This window comes from Notolepis coatsorum (genome assembly GCF_963971535.1).
Source record: "Notolepis coatsorum genome assembly, chromosome: 17".
In the NCBI taxonomy this organism is placed as follows: domain Eukaryota; kingdom Metazoa; phylum Chordata; class Actinopteri; order Aulopiformes; family Paralepididae; genus Notolepis; species Notolepis coatsorum.
In genome coordinates this window covers 104,294,187-104,311,066 of record NC_140181.1, presented here as the reverse complement: position 1 = coordinate 104,311,066, position 16,880 = coordinate 104,294,187, and the positions used below count along the sequence as shown (strand labels likewise).

Here is a 16,880-nt window from a genome sequence, read left to right as displayed (position 1 = left end):
ATCCCCTACTCCATCCAGCTCTCTCTCTCTCTCTCTCACTCATCCCCTACTCCATCCAGCTCTCTCTCTCTCTCTCACTCATCCCCTACTCCATCCAGCTCTCTCTCTCTCTCACTCATCCCCTACTCCATCCAGCTCTCTCTCTCACTCATCCCATACTCCATCCACTTACTGAGGCCAGCCTTCAAATGTGGAGACGGTGAAGAGAGCCAGCATCCCCATCAGCACGTTGTCAAAGTTGAAGTCACTGTTCTCCCAGATCCTCTCTCGCACCATGGGATGGTTCATGTCTCCGTCTTTGTAGACCACGAAGGTCCCCCTGGAGTTCAGACACACAGCACCACACGTCACCAAGGGGTTAATGCCAGCGGTGGAACAAGTTCACGGTTCCTTTACTCAAGTAAAAGTAGAGAAATTAGTACTCTGGTCAAAGTAAAAGTCCACCAGTTTCCTCTCCGTGCGTTCAGTAGAAAGCTATCTGGCTGCACGTTAGCCTAGCTTAGCACAATGAATGGAAGCGGACATGACCGGTTAGCCTTCGCGAGAGGTGGTATATAGAGGTATCTATCTTCTTGTCTCTCTCTTTAGAAGACTGTAAGCTCATTTCCCAAAATGTTGGCGTGTTCCTTTAAGTAAAAGTAGCGAAGTATTTGCTATTGCGTGTACTTAAGTATCTAAAGTAAAAGTAAGTAAGTAAGTAAGTAAGTAAGTAAGTATTTATAAAGCACCTTTCATACATGTCATGTAGCTCAAAGTGCTGTACACAAACAGACGATAAACATAGACGATAAAAGCAATAAAGTCAGTGATCAGTTAAGATCAATGTTTAAAAAATAACGTAAAAATGAACAGTCATTTGCTGACCAGTTTGGGAGAACAGGTCCGCACAGACATGTCCGTTCAGTAGCAACCGGAAGTAGGAAATGCACTAAACCAATGCACTTGTACAGTAGGTAGCAATGTTAGCTCTAAGCTCTTATAACGTTAGTGTAGTTACGTTTTTATTAGTGGTCAGACCATAGGGCTTATCCAAGCCCCATGGATCCATCAGTGGTCACGTATTGTATGCATATGTACCCGTTCCCTCATCTAAAGAGTTGGGTCCATAGGGCTTATCCAAGCCCTACGGATCCATCAGTGGTCGCGTATTGTGTGCGTATGTACCCGTTCCCTCATCTAAAGAGTTGGGTCCACAAGGCTTATCCAAGCCTCATGGATCCATCAGGCTTTTCCAAGCCATAGCGTCTTTGTGTTACGTCTCATAACGTTATCCAGTCCAAGTATAAGTATGCATTCTACATGATGTTTGTCTATCCCAGTGCTTGGGAGCGTTCAACCCTCGATCCATCGACCTCTAAAGGTGATGTTAAAGCGGTATGTGGTCCAGTTATGCTGCTCTGATTACGTCCTCATTACACAATACTTGAGTAAAATACGTAGTTACTTTCCACTACTGGTGAATACTGTTTCAGTAACGACGACAGCCACTTACTTGCACTCGACAGGAGTGTGTCTCGCTTCATCAGTGCAGCTGTAGAATCTGCCCTGTAACACGAAACAAAGATACCAAATGGTTAACCCTTTCACTGCCACACGACAAAGGGTTACCGCTTTCACTACAGAAGGTTAACCTTTCACTACCACACTACCGTCTGTAATGGTAGTGAAAGGTTAACCTTCTGTAGTGTGGTAGTGAAAGGGTTCAAAGAGAACCACATATATATATATGTATATACATATTTTAGAATGTATATCTCTGACTGTACTCTTATTCTTTTTAGATAGTTGACTACCTGAATGTTCATTGTGAGCGATCTCTGGTGCTGGATTTCCCTCGGGATCAATGAAGTAGTTCTATTCCATTCTATTCATACTATGTACAGTTTTATATCTATTTTCTCCTCATTTATTTTTTTTACTCAGAAATTACACGTAAAATAGATTTGAAAGGAAATGTATACGGGGTAAAAACATGCCTTCAAATACTGTAATACTGATTTATTTACAGTCATGTTTCTCAGCCATGAGTCGACACATACCTTGAAGAGCTGCACTCCAATACAGGCAAACATGAACTGAAGGAGTGATGTGACGATCAGGATGTTACCGATGGTTTTGATGGCCACAAACACACACTGGATTACACTCTGTCACCACAGAAAAAGAAAATAGTACATTTGTTAACTTTTTAATTGTAAAGCTACAATCCAAATGGCCAGTCTAAACTTTTATCCAAAGCATTTTAGAACTTTATAGACCCGTTTGCTGTTTACAATTGTGTGATTGTTGTCTATATGTATCTTGTGTATCATACCCTCTGTACAGCACTTTGGTTGACACGCGTCATGTGAAATGTGCTTTATAAATAAATCTGATTGATTGATTACAAACATACCGTGTTAGAGTATATCAGCAATCGGCAATACCAACTGAGTCACGTGACTATGTTGCCCACTACCTGCATGAGCTGCTGTGCTAAACGAAGTATGACGGGGCTCTATGGAGAACCACGACACTCCCCTGCCTGAAAGTTGTTTCAAACGAAAACGGCTGGATGTCATTTAGCCAAATCAGCATGGCTGTAAGTGTGAGTCTTTCACTTTTTACATATCTAGCTTTGGCATGGATTGATTGTTTAGATTGCGAGCATGGCTAACAAATGCAAATATATTGTAGTCTTCCCCGTTGTTCTGACCAGGATTACGTTGCTTTCTGCCCCCGTGATTCACCCGCACACCGAGTCTGACGTATACGGCGAACAGGTAGGTCTGTCTGACTCCAATATTGACAAACAATACAATGTAAAGAAACATTTTACGTCAATGTTTACATCAAAAGTCATGTCAAATCAGCTGGTAATCGCTGTCAGACAATGAGCTTCATAATAAATAATAACTTCAACTTCAATAAGGGTCAGTGGTATTGTCTATTGTCTATCCCCCCCCCCCTCACAGTGAGCTGTGGTGTTCCACAAGGAAGCATACTAGGACCGCTACTCTTCCTAATTTATGCAAATGACATGTCGTCAGCCTGTGACTGCAACTTGTTCCTGTTTGCGGACGACTCAGCCCTGCTGGTCTCTGACAAGAACAAGTTGCAGGTTGAAAAAACCCTCAGCTCGGAACTAGGCAAAATCTGCATATGGCTCGCTGATAACAAACTATCATTACACCTGGGCAAAACGGAGTCCATTCTCTTCGGTTCAAATAACAAACTCAGCAAGACCGACGGCTTCTCAGTTGCAGTGGGTGACAATATTGTCACAAGGAAAGACGAAATTACCTACCTGGGTTCCATCCTAGAGGCAAATCTTTCCTGTGACAAAATGGCATCCAATGTAATAAAAAAAAGTCAACCAACGAACTAGATTCTTGTACCGGATCTCCTCTCTGGTAAACAAGAATACCCTGAAGACTCTGGCAGGAGCACTCGTTCAAGGGTACTACGACTATGCGTGCACCTCATGGTACCAAAGCACCTCAAAGGCGCTTAAAACAAAATTACAAACATCACAAAACAAACTGGTCAGACTACTACTTGACCTTACTCCTAGAACCCACCTCACCCCTGCCCACTTTGACAACCTAGGATGGCTTAGAGTAGACGACAGAGTACAGCAACTTGCAATGGGCCTGGTCTACAAGATACACTATACGACTAAGGTACCCATGTACATGTCAAAATACTTCCCAAAGGTCAGTGAATACCACAACCACTACACCAGAGGAAGCTCAACAAATCATGTTAAACCCAGATTCGGCTCAAACAAGGGACTAAATACGTTTCGCAATTATGCCACATCAATGTGGAACGCCCTACCCAAAGCTGTAAAGGAATGTGAATCCCTACCCACATTCAAAACCGCTCTCAAAGAGCACCTACGGGAGGCTGCAATTCGAAACTGGCCACCGTAAATGCCCAAAACCCCCACCACCTCCTAATAGACAGTCTCCTCCCCACCGCATGTATATATTCCCTCCCCGCCGTATGTATATCTCTCTCCCACCCACCCCCTCCTAATGTACAGTCCCCTCCCCATCATATGTATATACTCTGTCAGGATCTATGGGTAACAGTACTGTATATTTGAATACCGTTTATGTCACAAATGTATCAGTACTAAATACCTATATGTCCCTATGCCATAAATGTCATGTATGTTGTGTATGTCATAAATGTCTATATGAAATGAAAATGGGGGACCCTGATGGAAACAAGACAAACGTCTTTCTCAGGTCTGCATCCCCTTAACAATTGTGTGTATTGAGCCGTACTGTATTGTACCCATTCTGCAATCTGTTAAATAAAGTTTTCATTCATTCATTCAGTCTAGCAGTGCCGAATTTGAGTGCTTCACTTTGAGTGTATAGTAGTAGGGGCAACGGTTCGATTCCCGCTCCTCCCGGGCAGCGTGTCGAAGTGTCCTTGAGCAAGACACTTAACCCCTAACTGCTCCCGATGAGCAGGTCGGCACCTTGCATGGTGTGAATGTGAGGAACAAAATTGTAAAGCGCTTTGGATAAAAGCTTTTATATAAATGCACCATTTACCATTTAGTAGTATAGTAGCATGGTTGGTAGTACTATAGGCATAGTGGTGTAGACGTAGTAGTATAGACATAGTAGCATAGTAGTATATATATAGTATACACATGCCTTCGGGCGTCATTGTACTATTGTACTTATTTTATGCCTATTCTTAAGTCTGCACGTTTACATTGCACTACTTTTATTGTCTTTTATACCTATTATGTCTGCAATTTATGCATTGTTTTTTTATTCTGTCAAATTTATGTGCTGATTTTATGCCCATGTTCATTTTATACTAATTGCTGTCGTGCACTCTGGACTGCGGTCCATGTGTGAATAGTACTATATAGATGGTTATTAATATTTATTATTGTTATATTGTAGAAATGTGTGCATTGAAATGTCTGTAAAGTCTCGACAACATCGAAAATGAGGGTGACCTCAATTGTCTTTTTTCAAGAATAAATAAAGGTTGATTGATTGATATATATATATATATACAGGTGCAGCTCAATAAATTTAAATATCGTGGTTTCAGTAATTCAATTCAAAAAGCGAAACTCATAGATTATAGATTCATTACACACAAAGTGAAATATTTCAAGCCTTTATTTGTTTTAATTTAGATGATTATGGCTTACAGCCCAAAATTCAGTATCTGAGAAAGTTTGAATATTACATAAGACCAAAGAAAAAAAGATTTCATGTATGTTCACTCAGTACTTGGTTGGGGCTCCTTTTGCACAAATTACTGCATCAATACAGCGAAATATATAGACTTTTCCACGATATTCTAATTTATTGAGCTGCACCTATATATATATATATATATATCAATCAACCTTTATTTATTCTCGAAAAGACAATTGAGGTCACCCTCATTTTCAATGTCGAGACTTTACAGACATTTCAATGCACACATTTATACAATATAACAATAATAAATATTAATAACCATCTATATAGTACTTTTCACACATGGACCACAGTCCAGAGTGCACCACAGCAATTATTATAAAATGAACATAGGCATAAAATCAGCACACAAATGGACAGAATAAAAAAACAATGCATAAATTGCAGACATAATAGGTATAAAAGACAATAAAAGTAGTGCAATGTAAACGTGCAGACTTAAAGGGGAACTATCTTATAAATGGCCTTTAATGCACCCTGCAGAACGAAAGAGAGAGAGAGGCTCCGCCCAGCGGTGAGGGTCAGTACCTTGAGGCCCTTGGCTCTGTTGATGGCCCTCAGGGGCCGGAGCACACGCAGAACCCGGAGGATCTTCACCACGGAGATCGCACTGGAGCTGTGAGCAGCAGTATGATGGGTTTAGTACACGATACCAGAGAGGATAGTAGTGTAAATAAACAATAATTACTATTACTAAATAATATATATTATGTTTTCATAAAAAGTACAATCAAATAATGAATGCTAAAATACATAAATAATAGTAAAAAAAATAATAATAAAAAAAGTAGAGGTGAGTCATATAGAGATACAGTTATCTTTGAACCATACAGCAGCTCCTTTGACTGAACACTAGAGGGCGCTACCCTCATAATCTTAGTTAGTTAGTTAGTTTCACTTTATTGTCCACAGTGTAGACATTTGTCTTTGGTCTCACCGTCAAACAAATAAAACAACAACAATGACAGCAGACATTATATACATGCATCTGTAATGGAGAAGTGCAGAGAACGTAGGAACACGTGTGTGGTCTTCAGATGATAACCATCCATCAGGGCCTCCTTCCTACACTGACCCATCTACCAGAACCTCACATCCTGTCTCATCTACCAGAACCACACATCCTGTCTCATCTACCAGAACCACACATCCTGTCTCATCTACCAGAACCACACATCCTGTCTCATCTACCAGAACCTCACATCCTGTCTCATCTACCAGAACCACACATCCTGTCTCATCTACCAGAACCTCACATCCTGTCTCATCTACCAGAACCTCACATCCTGTCTCATCTACCAGAACCACACATCCTGTCTCATCTACCAGAACCTCACATCCTGTCTCATCTACCAGAACTACACTTTGATTTGTCCCTGTATTGATTGATTGATTGAAAACTTTATTAACAGATTGCAGAATGGGTACAATACAGTACGGCTCAATACACACAATTGTTAAGGGGATGCAGACCAGAGAAAGACTTTTGTCTTGTTTACATCAGGGTCTCCCATTTTCAATTAATCATAACATATATGACATACATGACATACAGATAGACAGTACTGCTACATCTATACATTTATGACATACCAGATATACAAATATACAGTACTGTTTAAGATACAAAAATAGTCTAAAAAGAGAGTATATACATTTGAGGGGGAAGAAACTGTACATTGGGGGGGGGGGGGGGGGACTGTACAATATTGGAGGGGGTTGGGTTTGGACATTTACAGGGGCCAGTACACTGTTTTATTTTATAGATGCATGAATGCCTAGTAGTGAGTGAATGTACAGAATATGTTTTAAACAGTTTTTTATATTAGCTTTAATGTCCTATTTTTCTGCTTCCTTTCTGGCTTAAACATCTAGCCCAGGGACTACAACTGAAAACTAGCAACCCTGCTAATGTTGGCATATTTACAGTTTTTAAATTTGTATTCATTTATAAATGTATAACTGTTGATTGATATGCACTGTCCCTGATCAAATAAACTGAGTAAACTAAAAAATAAAAAACATCCCGTCTCATCTACCAGCACCACACATCCTGCATTCTGCTCCTAGCAGAGCGGTACTCATCTACCAGAGCCACTCACTGGAGGAAGAAGGACATGAGAGACACACTGACCACCAGCAGGTCCAGAAGGTTGAAAGCGTTCCTGCAGAAAGAGCCAGTGTGAAGAAATGCTCCATAAGTGGTCATCTGGTGGAAGAGGAAGAACAAAAAAACAATCAAAGTTAACGGTTTCATGATCTCGGTGAGACCTTCTTCTAGACTAGAGCATGAAATGTACAACGGCTTATTATCGACTGCTTTATAGACTGCTTTGTGTACCTTAAAGATGTACTAGGGGCAGCACTGATATTTCACTGTCATGTTTACCTTCAGGACAATCTCCACCGTGAATACCGAGGTGAATACATAATCAGCATAGCCAAGCACCTGAGCCGAAGAGAATAGAGGAGAAGAGAAGATAAAAGAAGAGAGAAGAGAGGATAAGATAAAAAGATAAGATAAAAGAAGAGAAGAGAGGATAAAAGAAGAGAAGATAAAAGAAGATAAGATAATATAAAAGAAGAGGAGATACAGTACTTTCTTAGATTGGACCCAGTACTGCAGTTTCAAAGGCGTGTTCAAATTGACTTATTTTTTTCATATATAAAAATAATATGATTTTTTTTAAGTTGATATGAACACTTCTAGTGTGCACTGGAATACTTTAAATGAGCAATAGATGACCGTTGATTTTGGGCAGAACTTGGAAATATATTTGATGTCTATTTTTATTGATTTGTGATTGTTTATATCGACATACTGTTGCCTACCATGTAAATAGCTACTGAACCAGTTGAGAGCCAGACCCCTTATGCCATAATGGTGCAGTTTCCCAAGTAGAATAGTGAAGTCAATGGTGTCAAAGGCCTTTGATAAGTCCAAGATAACGCCCACCCCACAATCGCCCTGATCAATGGCATCATTTATTTTTTCAATGAGGTCTAATATTGCCATATATGTTGTTCTCTTTTTCCTAAAGCCGTATTGAGAACTGGTGAGTATATTTAGCTTCAAGTTCAAGTTCAAGTTCTTTAATAGTTGTCATACAGAAGTACAGAATACTTTCATACAAAATGCTTCTTACTGTTACGCTCCAGAGACTGTGCTAGACAAGATAGTATCAAATAACATAATAACATAATATAGCATGAATTTAGAAGAAGAAAATGAGGTCACAGTGTTCGGTATAGACATATGTACAATGTTCTGAGTTACCATATAATATACAATACACAATACTATGCAGTGTACTAATGTACAGTACTATCTAGTGCAAAGCAGAAATGGGATGAGGTACAATTTTAGGTACAATTTACAGTAAGGTGTACGAGTTGTAGTGCAATCCTTCATCCATAAATATAAAGTGTGGGGAGTGGGTGCTACAGTGTGTTTGTTTAAAGTGGGTGTGTGCTATAAAGTGTGTGGAGTGGGTGCTACAGTGTGTTTGTTTAAAGTGAGTGTGTGCGTGTGGATGTGTGTGCTATGTGCGTTTGGTGGTTGTTGTTGTGTAGTGTTCATTCATTGTTCGTTTAGCAGCCTGATGGCCTGGGGATAGAAGCTACTTCTGAGTCTTTCTGTGCTCGCCTTGAGACTCCTGTATCGCTTGCCTGACCGCAGCAGTTCGAAGAGGCAGTTGTTCGGGTGACTGGAGTCTTTAATGATTCTCTTAGCCTTGCCCTTGCAACGCTTGTAGTAAATGTTCTGGAGGGTGGGGAGCCCCCCTCCAATTGTGCGTTCGGCTGAACGTGTCACTCTTTGTAGTCTGCTTTGGTCTTTTGCAGTGCTATTCCCAAACCAGGAGGTGATGTTGCCGGTCAAGATGCTCTCTATTGTACATGAGTAGAAGTTCTTAAGGATCTTCTGGCTGACTTGGAACTTCCTTAGGCGCCTGAGGAAGTAGAGGCGTTGTCGTGCCTTCTTCACCACACTGTTAATGTGTGTGGTCCATGTCAAGTCCTCGGATATGTAGGCTCCGAGGTACTTGAAGCTGTTGACTCTCTCAACCGGTGCCCCGTCGATGCTGAGGGGGCTGTAGTCCTTGACCCCCGACCTCCTGAAGTCCACAATCATCTCCTTTGTTTTGCTGACGTTCAGGGAGAGGCTGTTTTCCTGGCACCATCCCGCCAGGACCTTGACCTCTTCCAGGTAGGCCCTCTCGTCGTTGGCAGAGATCAGGCCCACCACCACTGTGTCGTCAGCAAATTTGACGATTGTATTGCTACTCCGCTGAGCCACACAGTCGTGTGTGTACAGGGAGTAGAGGAGGGGACTCAGAACACAGCCCTGGGGGGCCCCTATGTTGAGGGTGATGGATGAGGAGGTGCATTTGCCTGCTCTCACCACCTGGGGTCTGCCAGTCAGGAAGTCCAAGACCCACTGGCAGAGGTCATAGCCCAAGCCCAGGTCCCTGAGCTTGGCTATGAGTATGGAGGGGACTATGGTATTGAATGCCGAGCTGTAGTCGATGAATAGCATTCTCACATAGTTCCCCTGCCTCTTGTCCAGGTGTGATGCTGCTGTGTGCAGCACATGGGCTATGGCGTCCTCCGTGGACCTGTTGGGGCGGTATGCAAATTGCAGGGGGTCCATGTTGATGGGGAGGGAGGAGCAGATGTAGCCCTTTACTAGCTTCTCAAAGCACTTCATGGCTATGGAGGTGAGAGCTACAGGGCGGTAGTCGTTGAGGCAAGCAGGCTTGGATTTTTTGGGTACAGGGATAATAGTGGACTTCTTCAGGCAGGTGGGGATGACAGCCTGTTCTAAGGACAGGTTAAATATGTCAGTGAATACTGGGGCCAGTTGGTCGGCACAGACTTTTAGGACGCGGCCGGGGATGCCGTCCGGACCTGCTGCCTTCCTGATATTCACTTTTTTAAAGGTCCGCCTCACCTCATGCTCTGTTACCCTGAACACTGCGCCTCCATCAGCAGCCGACCCCCCCCCCCCCCAGCTTGGTAGCTTGGTAGTGTATTCGCTTAATCTGTTATACACAACTCTCTCATACACTTTGGATAGAGCTGGTAACACAGATATTGGACGGTAATTATTGATACTATTTTTGTCACCTGATTTATATATGGGTATTATTCTCCCAATTTTGATGTTTATTGGCACCACACCATGAAGTAAGGACAAATTAATACAGTGAGCGAGTGGTCTGACTATAATATTGGCTATGGCTATTAGGATTTTGCTGCATATTCCATCAGCACTCGCTGTGCGAGTGTCCTTCATTTTCATGATAATGTTGAATCACCCTGAGATGCTATTACCTGATCAGTATAATGATCACATTTGCTTTTCCTTATTAAATGAGTGAGCTTATTTCTATATAGATTGTATTTATTTCTATTATTTATACTAGGCTTCTTAAGATAATGTTTGTAGAGTTTATTTTTGTATTTAATGGATGTTAAGATGCCCTTTGTAAGCCAGGGGTTCTGGTCATTTGTACTGCTCATGACAGTCTTCTCTGGAATGGTTTTATGAATGGAGTCAGTTATTTCCAATATCAGACTATCATATGCAGTATCAGGATCACAGGCATCATATATACATACATTTTTCCACCCTTTGGTCTCCAGGCTTCCATATAGTTGCTTCCAATTAGAACGCATCAGGATGCCTCTAAAGCCACGCCCCGCTAGGTAGCTAGCAGGCAGCTATGTGTTAGCAGCAGGCAGCTAGGTAGCTAGCAGGCAGCTATGTGTTAGCAGCAGGCAGCTAGGTAGCTAGCAAGCAGCTATGTGTTAGCAGCAGGTAGCAGCTAGCAGGCAGCTATGTGTTAGCAGCAAGCAGCTAGGTAGCTAGCAAGCAGCTATGTGTTAGCAGCAGGCAGCTAGGTAGCTAGCAGGCAGCTATGTGTTAGCAGCAGGCAGCTAGGTAGCTAGCAGGCAGCTATGTGTTAGCAGCAGGCAGCTAGGTAGCTAGCAGGCAGCTATGTGTTAGCAGCAGGCAGCTAGGTAGCTAGCAGGCATCTATGTGTTAGCAGCAGGCAGCTAGGTAGCTAGCAGGCATCTATGTGTTAGCAGCAGGCCTTTGTGTACGTGGGTAACTGTTATCTGCATAGCAAGCGCCAGTAGAGGGTTTCTAATAGACGGCTTACTCGTTCCAATCATTTGATTGGTAGTTTGTTTGATTGGAGCTCCTGCCCCTTAAACCTTTCACTACCACACTACAAAGAGCCAACGCTTTCACTACCACGCTACAGACGGTTAACCCTTTCGCTACCACGCTACAGACGGTTAACCCTTTCACTACCACACTACACACGGTTAACCCTTTCACTACCACACTACAAAGGGTTAACCCTTTCACCACCGCACTACAGACGGTTAACCCTTTCACTACCACACTACTAGCACGGCACTCTGTGAGAATTCGTTTTCTACCCTCAAGAACGTCTTTACAGAACATCGCCTTAGTATGCTTCATCGACGCAACTAAGGCCAATTTAATTCAGTTGGCATTTGAGAAGGACTTAACAAAAAAGTTCAGGAATGAGTGGAGGGGCAGTGTTTTAAGAAGATTTCACTCTGTCCTCAAACACCGCTTGCCTCTCTACTTATGATGGTGAGTAGCCTGTGGAGGAATTTTGTTTGCTTTTTTATGCATCTTATTTTTGTCAGTTCAGTTCAGTTTGACAGTGAATTCAGAAGTGTTGAATAAATGGAGACTTTTCAAAGATATAGAATAGAATAGAATATAAATGTATTATCCTGAGGGAAATTTAACATTAAACATTTAGACAGAACAAGTCACAAATAAGAATAACAAAACAAATGGCCTAAGAATAGAATAAAATGAAATAGAATAAAAATAGAATAAAAGATACAGTAAATAAATACAGTAAAAATATACTGAAGTCTACAGTAGGTGTAATATTGCACAGTGCTGTTTAAAAAGTAAGAGTCCAGGAAGATGGTAACTGTCACTCTGTGCTCAGTGATGCAGTGAGGCACAGTGATGCATTGTATAGTCTGATGGCTGTCGGAATGAAGGACTTCCTGTGCCGTTCAGTGCTGCATTTAGGTAGTGTGAGCCTATAACATGCTCCTCCTGTCAGCCAAGTCTGTGTATAGTGGGTGGGAGGGGTTTTCCCTGATGGCCTGGAGCTTAGCACGGTTCCTCCTCTCCGCCACCCTCGCTAGAGTCCAGCTCCACCCCAACCACGCTACTGGCCTTCTTGACCATCTTATCCAGCCTGTTTGTGTCCCCTGCTCTCAGTCCGCTGCCCCAGCAGGTCTGTTATATATATCCGTTCAGTCTGTTTTTGTATAAGTGAAAGTTCTTAAGATAGAGAGAAATTAGATTTTTCAATTGCCTCTCTGCTGTTTAGTTCATCACCGTGGGCAGCGCCAAGCAAGCCACAGCGCCGCTGTCCCAGCTGAAACGTATAAAAGGGAACCTGTGTTGAAAAACCATTGTGCCCCCCCCCCGAGAACATTTTATGCCCCCCCACTAATTTGTTTCTGCAGCCTAGTCTGAGCAGGTTAACCCTTTCACTGCGACAATACACATAAGGTTAACCCTTTCACTGCCACACAACAGCAGGTTAACCCTTTCACTGCCACACTACAGAAGGTTAACCCTTTACTATCACACTACCGACGGTAACCGTCGGTAGTGTGATAGTAAAGGGTTAACCTTCTGTACTGTGGCAATGAAAGGGTTAAGTCCGCTGCGTCTGAGATGTGAAGGGGCAGGGCGGTAGCACGACCGATGGAGAAACCATGTCGGCCGACTTACAATGTTCCTGAAAGAGTGGGATTTAATGGGATCTTCGGCGGCCAGGGAAATGCTACTGAGGATGATGAAGAGGAGGATCAAGTTGGTGAAGTAGGGGTGATGGATGAGGTTGTGGCAGGCCACTCGCAGACTGATGGAAGAAAGGGGGTGGAGAAATGTCAGGGGGGGGGGAATTATAATAATAATAATAATAAACGTTATTTGTAGAGCACCTTTCGTACAAGAATTGCAGCCCAAAGTGCTTCACAGCAGTAATGTAGCCATAAAATAGACATGTGCATAAAATGAGCATAGAATTGGCATAAATATAGACAGGCATACATTTTTTTTTTATAAAATAGACAATAATCATAAAATAGACAACATGCATTCATACGTTATCACAATTGACCTGTGCTACACGTCCTATCAATCGATCGATAATACGCTATGAATTAACAAGTTGTTAATACATAATCCATTAGCTATGACACATATAAAAATGAATGAATTGAACATACAGTATAATAATATCCTAGTCGGCCAGCAAAAAAACTAGCGATATTTCATTGATCTTATTTTGCTGACAAATTAAAAGGAAGTTATAGAATTGTGATGAATGAAGACATGAATATCTTGAATTACCAGTTTCTCTTCCCAAGAAGGAAGAAGGAGCTTCCGTCTGGGATGGGAATGATCTTCTCTTTGGGCCCAGAGAACTCAGGCTTCAAAGGAGCGACTCCTAAAAGAGTACGCAGACAGGAATTTGTACATTTTTAACCGTCTGTAGTGTGGTATGGAAAGGGTTAACCATCTGTATTGTCGCAGTGAAAGGGTTAACCATTTGGTAGTGAGGTAGTGAAAGGGTTAACCGCCTGTATTGTCGCAGTGAAAGGGTTAACCATTAGTGTGGTAGTGAAAGGGTTAAGTATTCAGCAGATGCTTCTTTCCAGAACGACTTACATTAAGTGAACAGTGGATTAAGTTTGAATTCATCAGATAAGATAAGATCAGATGGATTTAAATCCTTAATTACCAATCATACCGCCATAACCTGCATTTGTTTTTGTTGTATATGCTCTGTTTATGTTTAGCATTTTCTTGCTATATTTATCATGTATTATTATGTTTATTATGTATGTACGCTCAACATCATTGAAAATGAGAGCTTGCCCTCAATGAATTCTCAAGTTGAAATAAAGCTATAAATAAACAGATTAAGCAGATCAATAAATGTGCGTATACAAATATGATTGAAGATGCGAATAAATGAGTGAATGATATGTGAGTCCTTGTGCAAAGTGCGCCAGAATCCCTGCAGAGATCAGCAGTTAAAGGTCTATCAGTTAAATTATTACTCTACATGACGATGTTCTCTATAGCACCTTTAAAGTGTTGCAAACTAGCCATAATAAATAAGATTAGAGATTAGAATGAGAAGAGCCAAGCAGAAGCTCAGATCAGATGTCTGAGAGTTTACTGTATGCTGTAGGGGGGGGTGATATCAACACACTCACCCTCTAGTCCCTCAATGGCTCTCAGTTCCTCATTCTCCTGCCAATCATCTTCCTCATTCTATACATAGGGGGAGAAAACAGACAGGACAGAGATAAAAAAAAAAAAAAAGAATTGGCAGTGTTTTTCAAAAGGCTGTGAAGGTCCCACACGATGGAAGAATAAATAAATACAATAGAATTTCTTTTTTAAATAAACATCCTCTACCCCCATGTCTTCATCCTCTTTTTCTTGATCTTCATCCCACTCCTCTTCCTCTTCCTTCTTCTCTCTGCAAGAACAAACGGCAAGCGGTCAACAAGGTCCTGAGTGGATCTGCTTTAGCTTGAGATGAGGCCGGTGTCTCTGCAATGATGTCTATATACGAGCCATTCAATGACAACACGCGATCAATGGAGGTAAATGTGTTATTAAATCATAGAACGAGACACTTCTATGAATCTATAGCTGTGTCTCAATCCAGGGGTTGTAGCCTTTGAAGGACGAGGTCTACAAAGGCGTGTCCTTCATAGACCAGGGCGTGTCCTTCATAGACCAGGGCGTGTCCTTCATAGACCAGGGCGTGTCCTTCATAGACCAGGGCGTGTCCTTCATAGACCAGGGCGTGTCCTTCATAGACCAGGGTGTGTCCTTCATAGACCAGGGCGTGTCCTTCATAGACCAGGGCGTGTCCTTCATAGACCAGGGCGTGTCCTTCATAGACCAGGGCGTGTCCTTCATAGACCAGGGCGTGTCCTTTATAGACCAGGGCGTGTCCTTCATAGACCAGGGCGTGTCCTTCATAGACCAGGGCGTGTCCTTCATAGACCAGGGCGTGTCCTTTATAGACCAAGGTGTGTCCTTCATAGACCAGGGCGTGTCCTTCATAGACCAGGGGGCGTGTCCTTTATAGACCAGGGCGTGTCCTTTATAGACCAGGGCGTGTCCTTTATAGACCAGGGCGTGTCCGTTATAGACCAGGGCGTGTCCTTTATAGACCAGGGCGTGTCCTTCATAGACCAGGGCGTGTCCTTTATAGACCAGGGCGTGTCCTTTATAGACCAGGGCGTGTCCTTTATAGACCAGGGCGTGTCCTTCATAGACCAGGGCGTGTCCTTTATAGACCAGGGCGTGTCCTTCATAGACCAGGGCGTGTCCTTTATAGACCAGGGCGTGTCCTTCATAGACCAGGGCGTGTCCTTTATAGACCAGGGCGTGTCCTTTATAGACCAGGGTGTGTCCTTCATAGACCAGGGCGTGTCCTTTATAGACCAGGGCGTGTCCTTCATAGACCAGGGTGTGTCCTTCATAGACCAGGGCGTGTCCTTCATAGACCAGGGCGTGTCCTTCATAGACCAGGGCGTGTCCTTCATAGACCAGGGCGTGTCCTTCATAGACCAGGGGGCGTGTCCTTCATAGACCAGGGTGTGTCCTTCATAGACCAGGGTGTCTGTGTAAAGTACTTGAGTAATTGTACTTTGTTACAAAACTTAAGTACTATTTTGGGGGATTTGTACTTTACTCGAGTATTATTAGGTTTGTATACTTGTACTTTTACTCAATTACATTTCAGAGAAAAAATACATACTTTTTACTCCTTACATTTAAAATGCAGACCTACAAAGTACAAAGTAAAAATCTTGCCGGTCCAATGATTTTAATTAGTATATTTGTTTCTTTGGCCGAACTAACATTAACGTTGTTAATCCTGCGGCCGCACTTTATTTAAAAACAGCCAATCAAATCCCCATCAATGGAAAATGAACCCACCCATACCCATGCTGATTGGTCCTTGATTAAACACCTGCTATCAGAAGAATAGACAGTCAGAGGGACAAGCTACAGAAGATGGCCACAAACGATAGTACGAGTGATGAAGAGGACGAAACAGTCGGCGTGGACGGACAAGACGAGCACCTATGGCCCTATATCCATGAAAAGTTTTTACTTTTACTTTTTAGTACTTAAGTACATTTAAAAGTAGAAACTTTTTTACTTTTACTCAAGTGTGTTTTTAGTCAGATACTCTGACTTTTACTTGAGTACGATTTTGAGACGGTACCCATACTTTCACTTAAGTATAATTTCTGGGTACTTTTTACACCACGTAGACCACGAAGGCCGAACCGAGGGTTGTTTACATTGCACTACTTTTATTGTCTTTTATACCTATTCTTATGTCTGCAATTTATGCATTGTTTTTTTATTTTGTCAATTTGTGTGCTGATTTTATGCCCATGTTCATTTTATACTAATTGCTGTGGTGCACTCTGGACTGCGGTCCATGTGTGAAGAGTACATTACTATATAGATGGTTATTAATATTTATTATTGTTATATTGTAGAAATGTGTTTATTGAAATGTCTGTAAA

General features: G+C 42.1%; 1 protein-coding gene across 1 annotated transcript in view; it reads right to left on the bottom strand.

Annotated features, from left to right (window-relative positions):
- cacna1fa (calcium channel, voltage-dependent, L type, alpha 1F subunit a) overlaps positions 1 to 16,880 on the bottom strand; it is a gene marked incomplete at its 3' end in the record, with an annotated part of 242,326 nt that overhangs the window by 176,517 nt on the left and 48,929 nt on the right. The window contains 10 exon segments of the mRNA XM_084333608.1: positions 173 to 319; positions 1,493 to 1,545; positions 2,040 to 2,147; positions 5,754 to 5,841; positions 7,328 to 7,434; positions 7,615 to 7,674; positions 13,036 to 13,165; positions 13,660 to 13,756; positions 14,532 to 14,589; positions 14,737 to 14,800. Of these exon segments, the coding sequence (XP_084189734.1) occupies positions 173 to 319; positions 1,493 to 1,545; positions 2,040 to 2,147; positions 5,754 to 5,841; positions 7,328 to 7,434; positions 7,615 to 7,674; positions 13,036 to 13,165; positions 13,660 to 13,756; positions 14,532 to 14,589; positions 14,737 to 14,800 (912 nt within the window).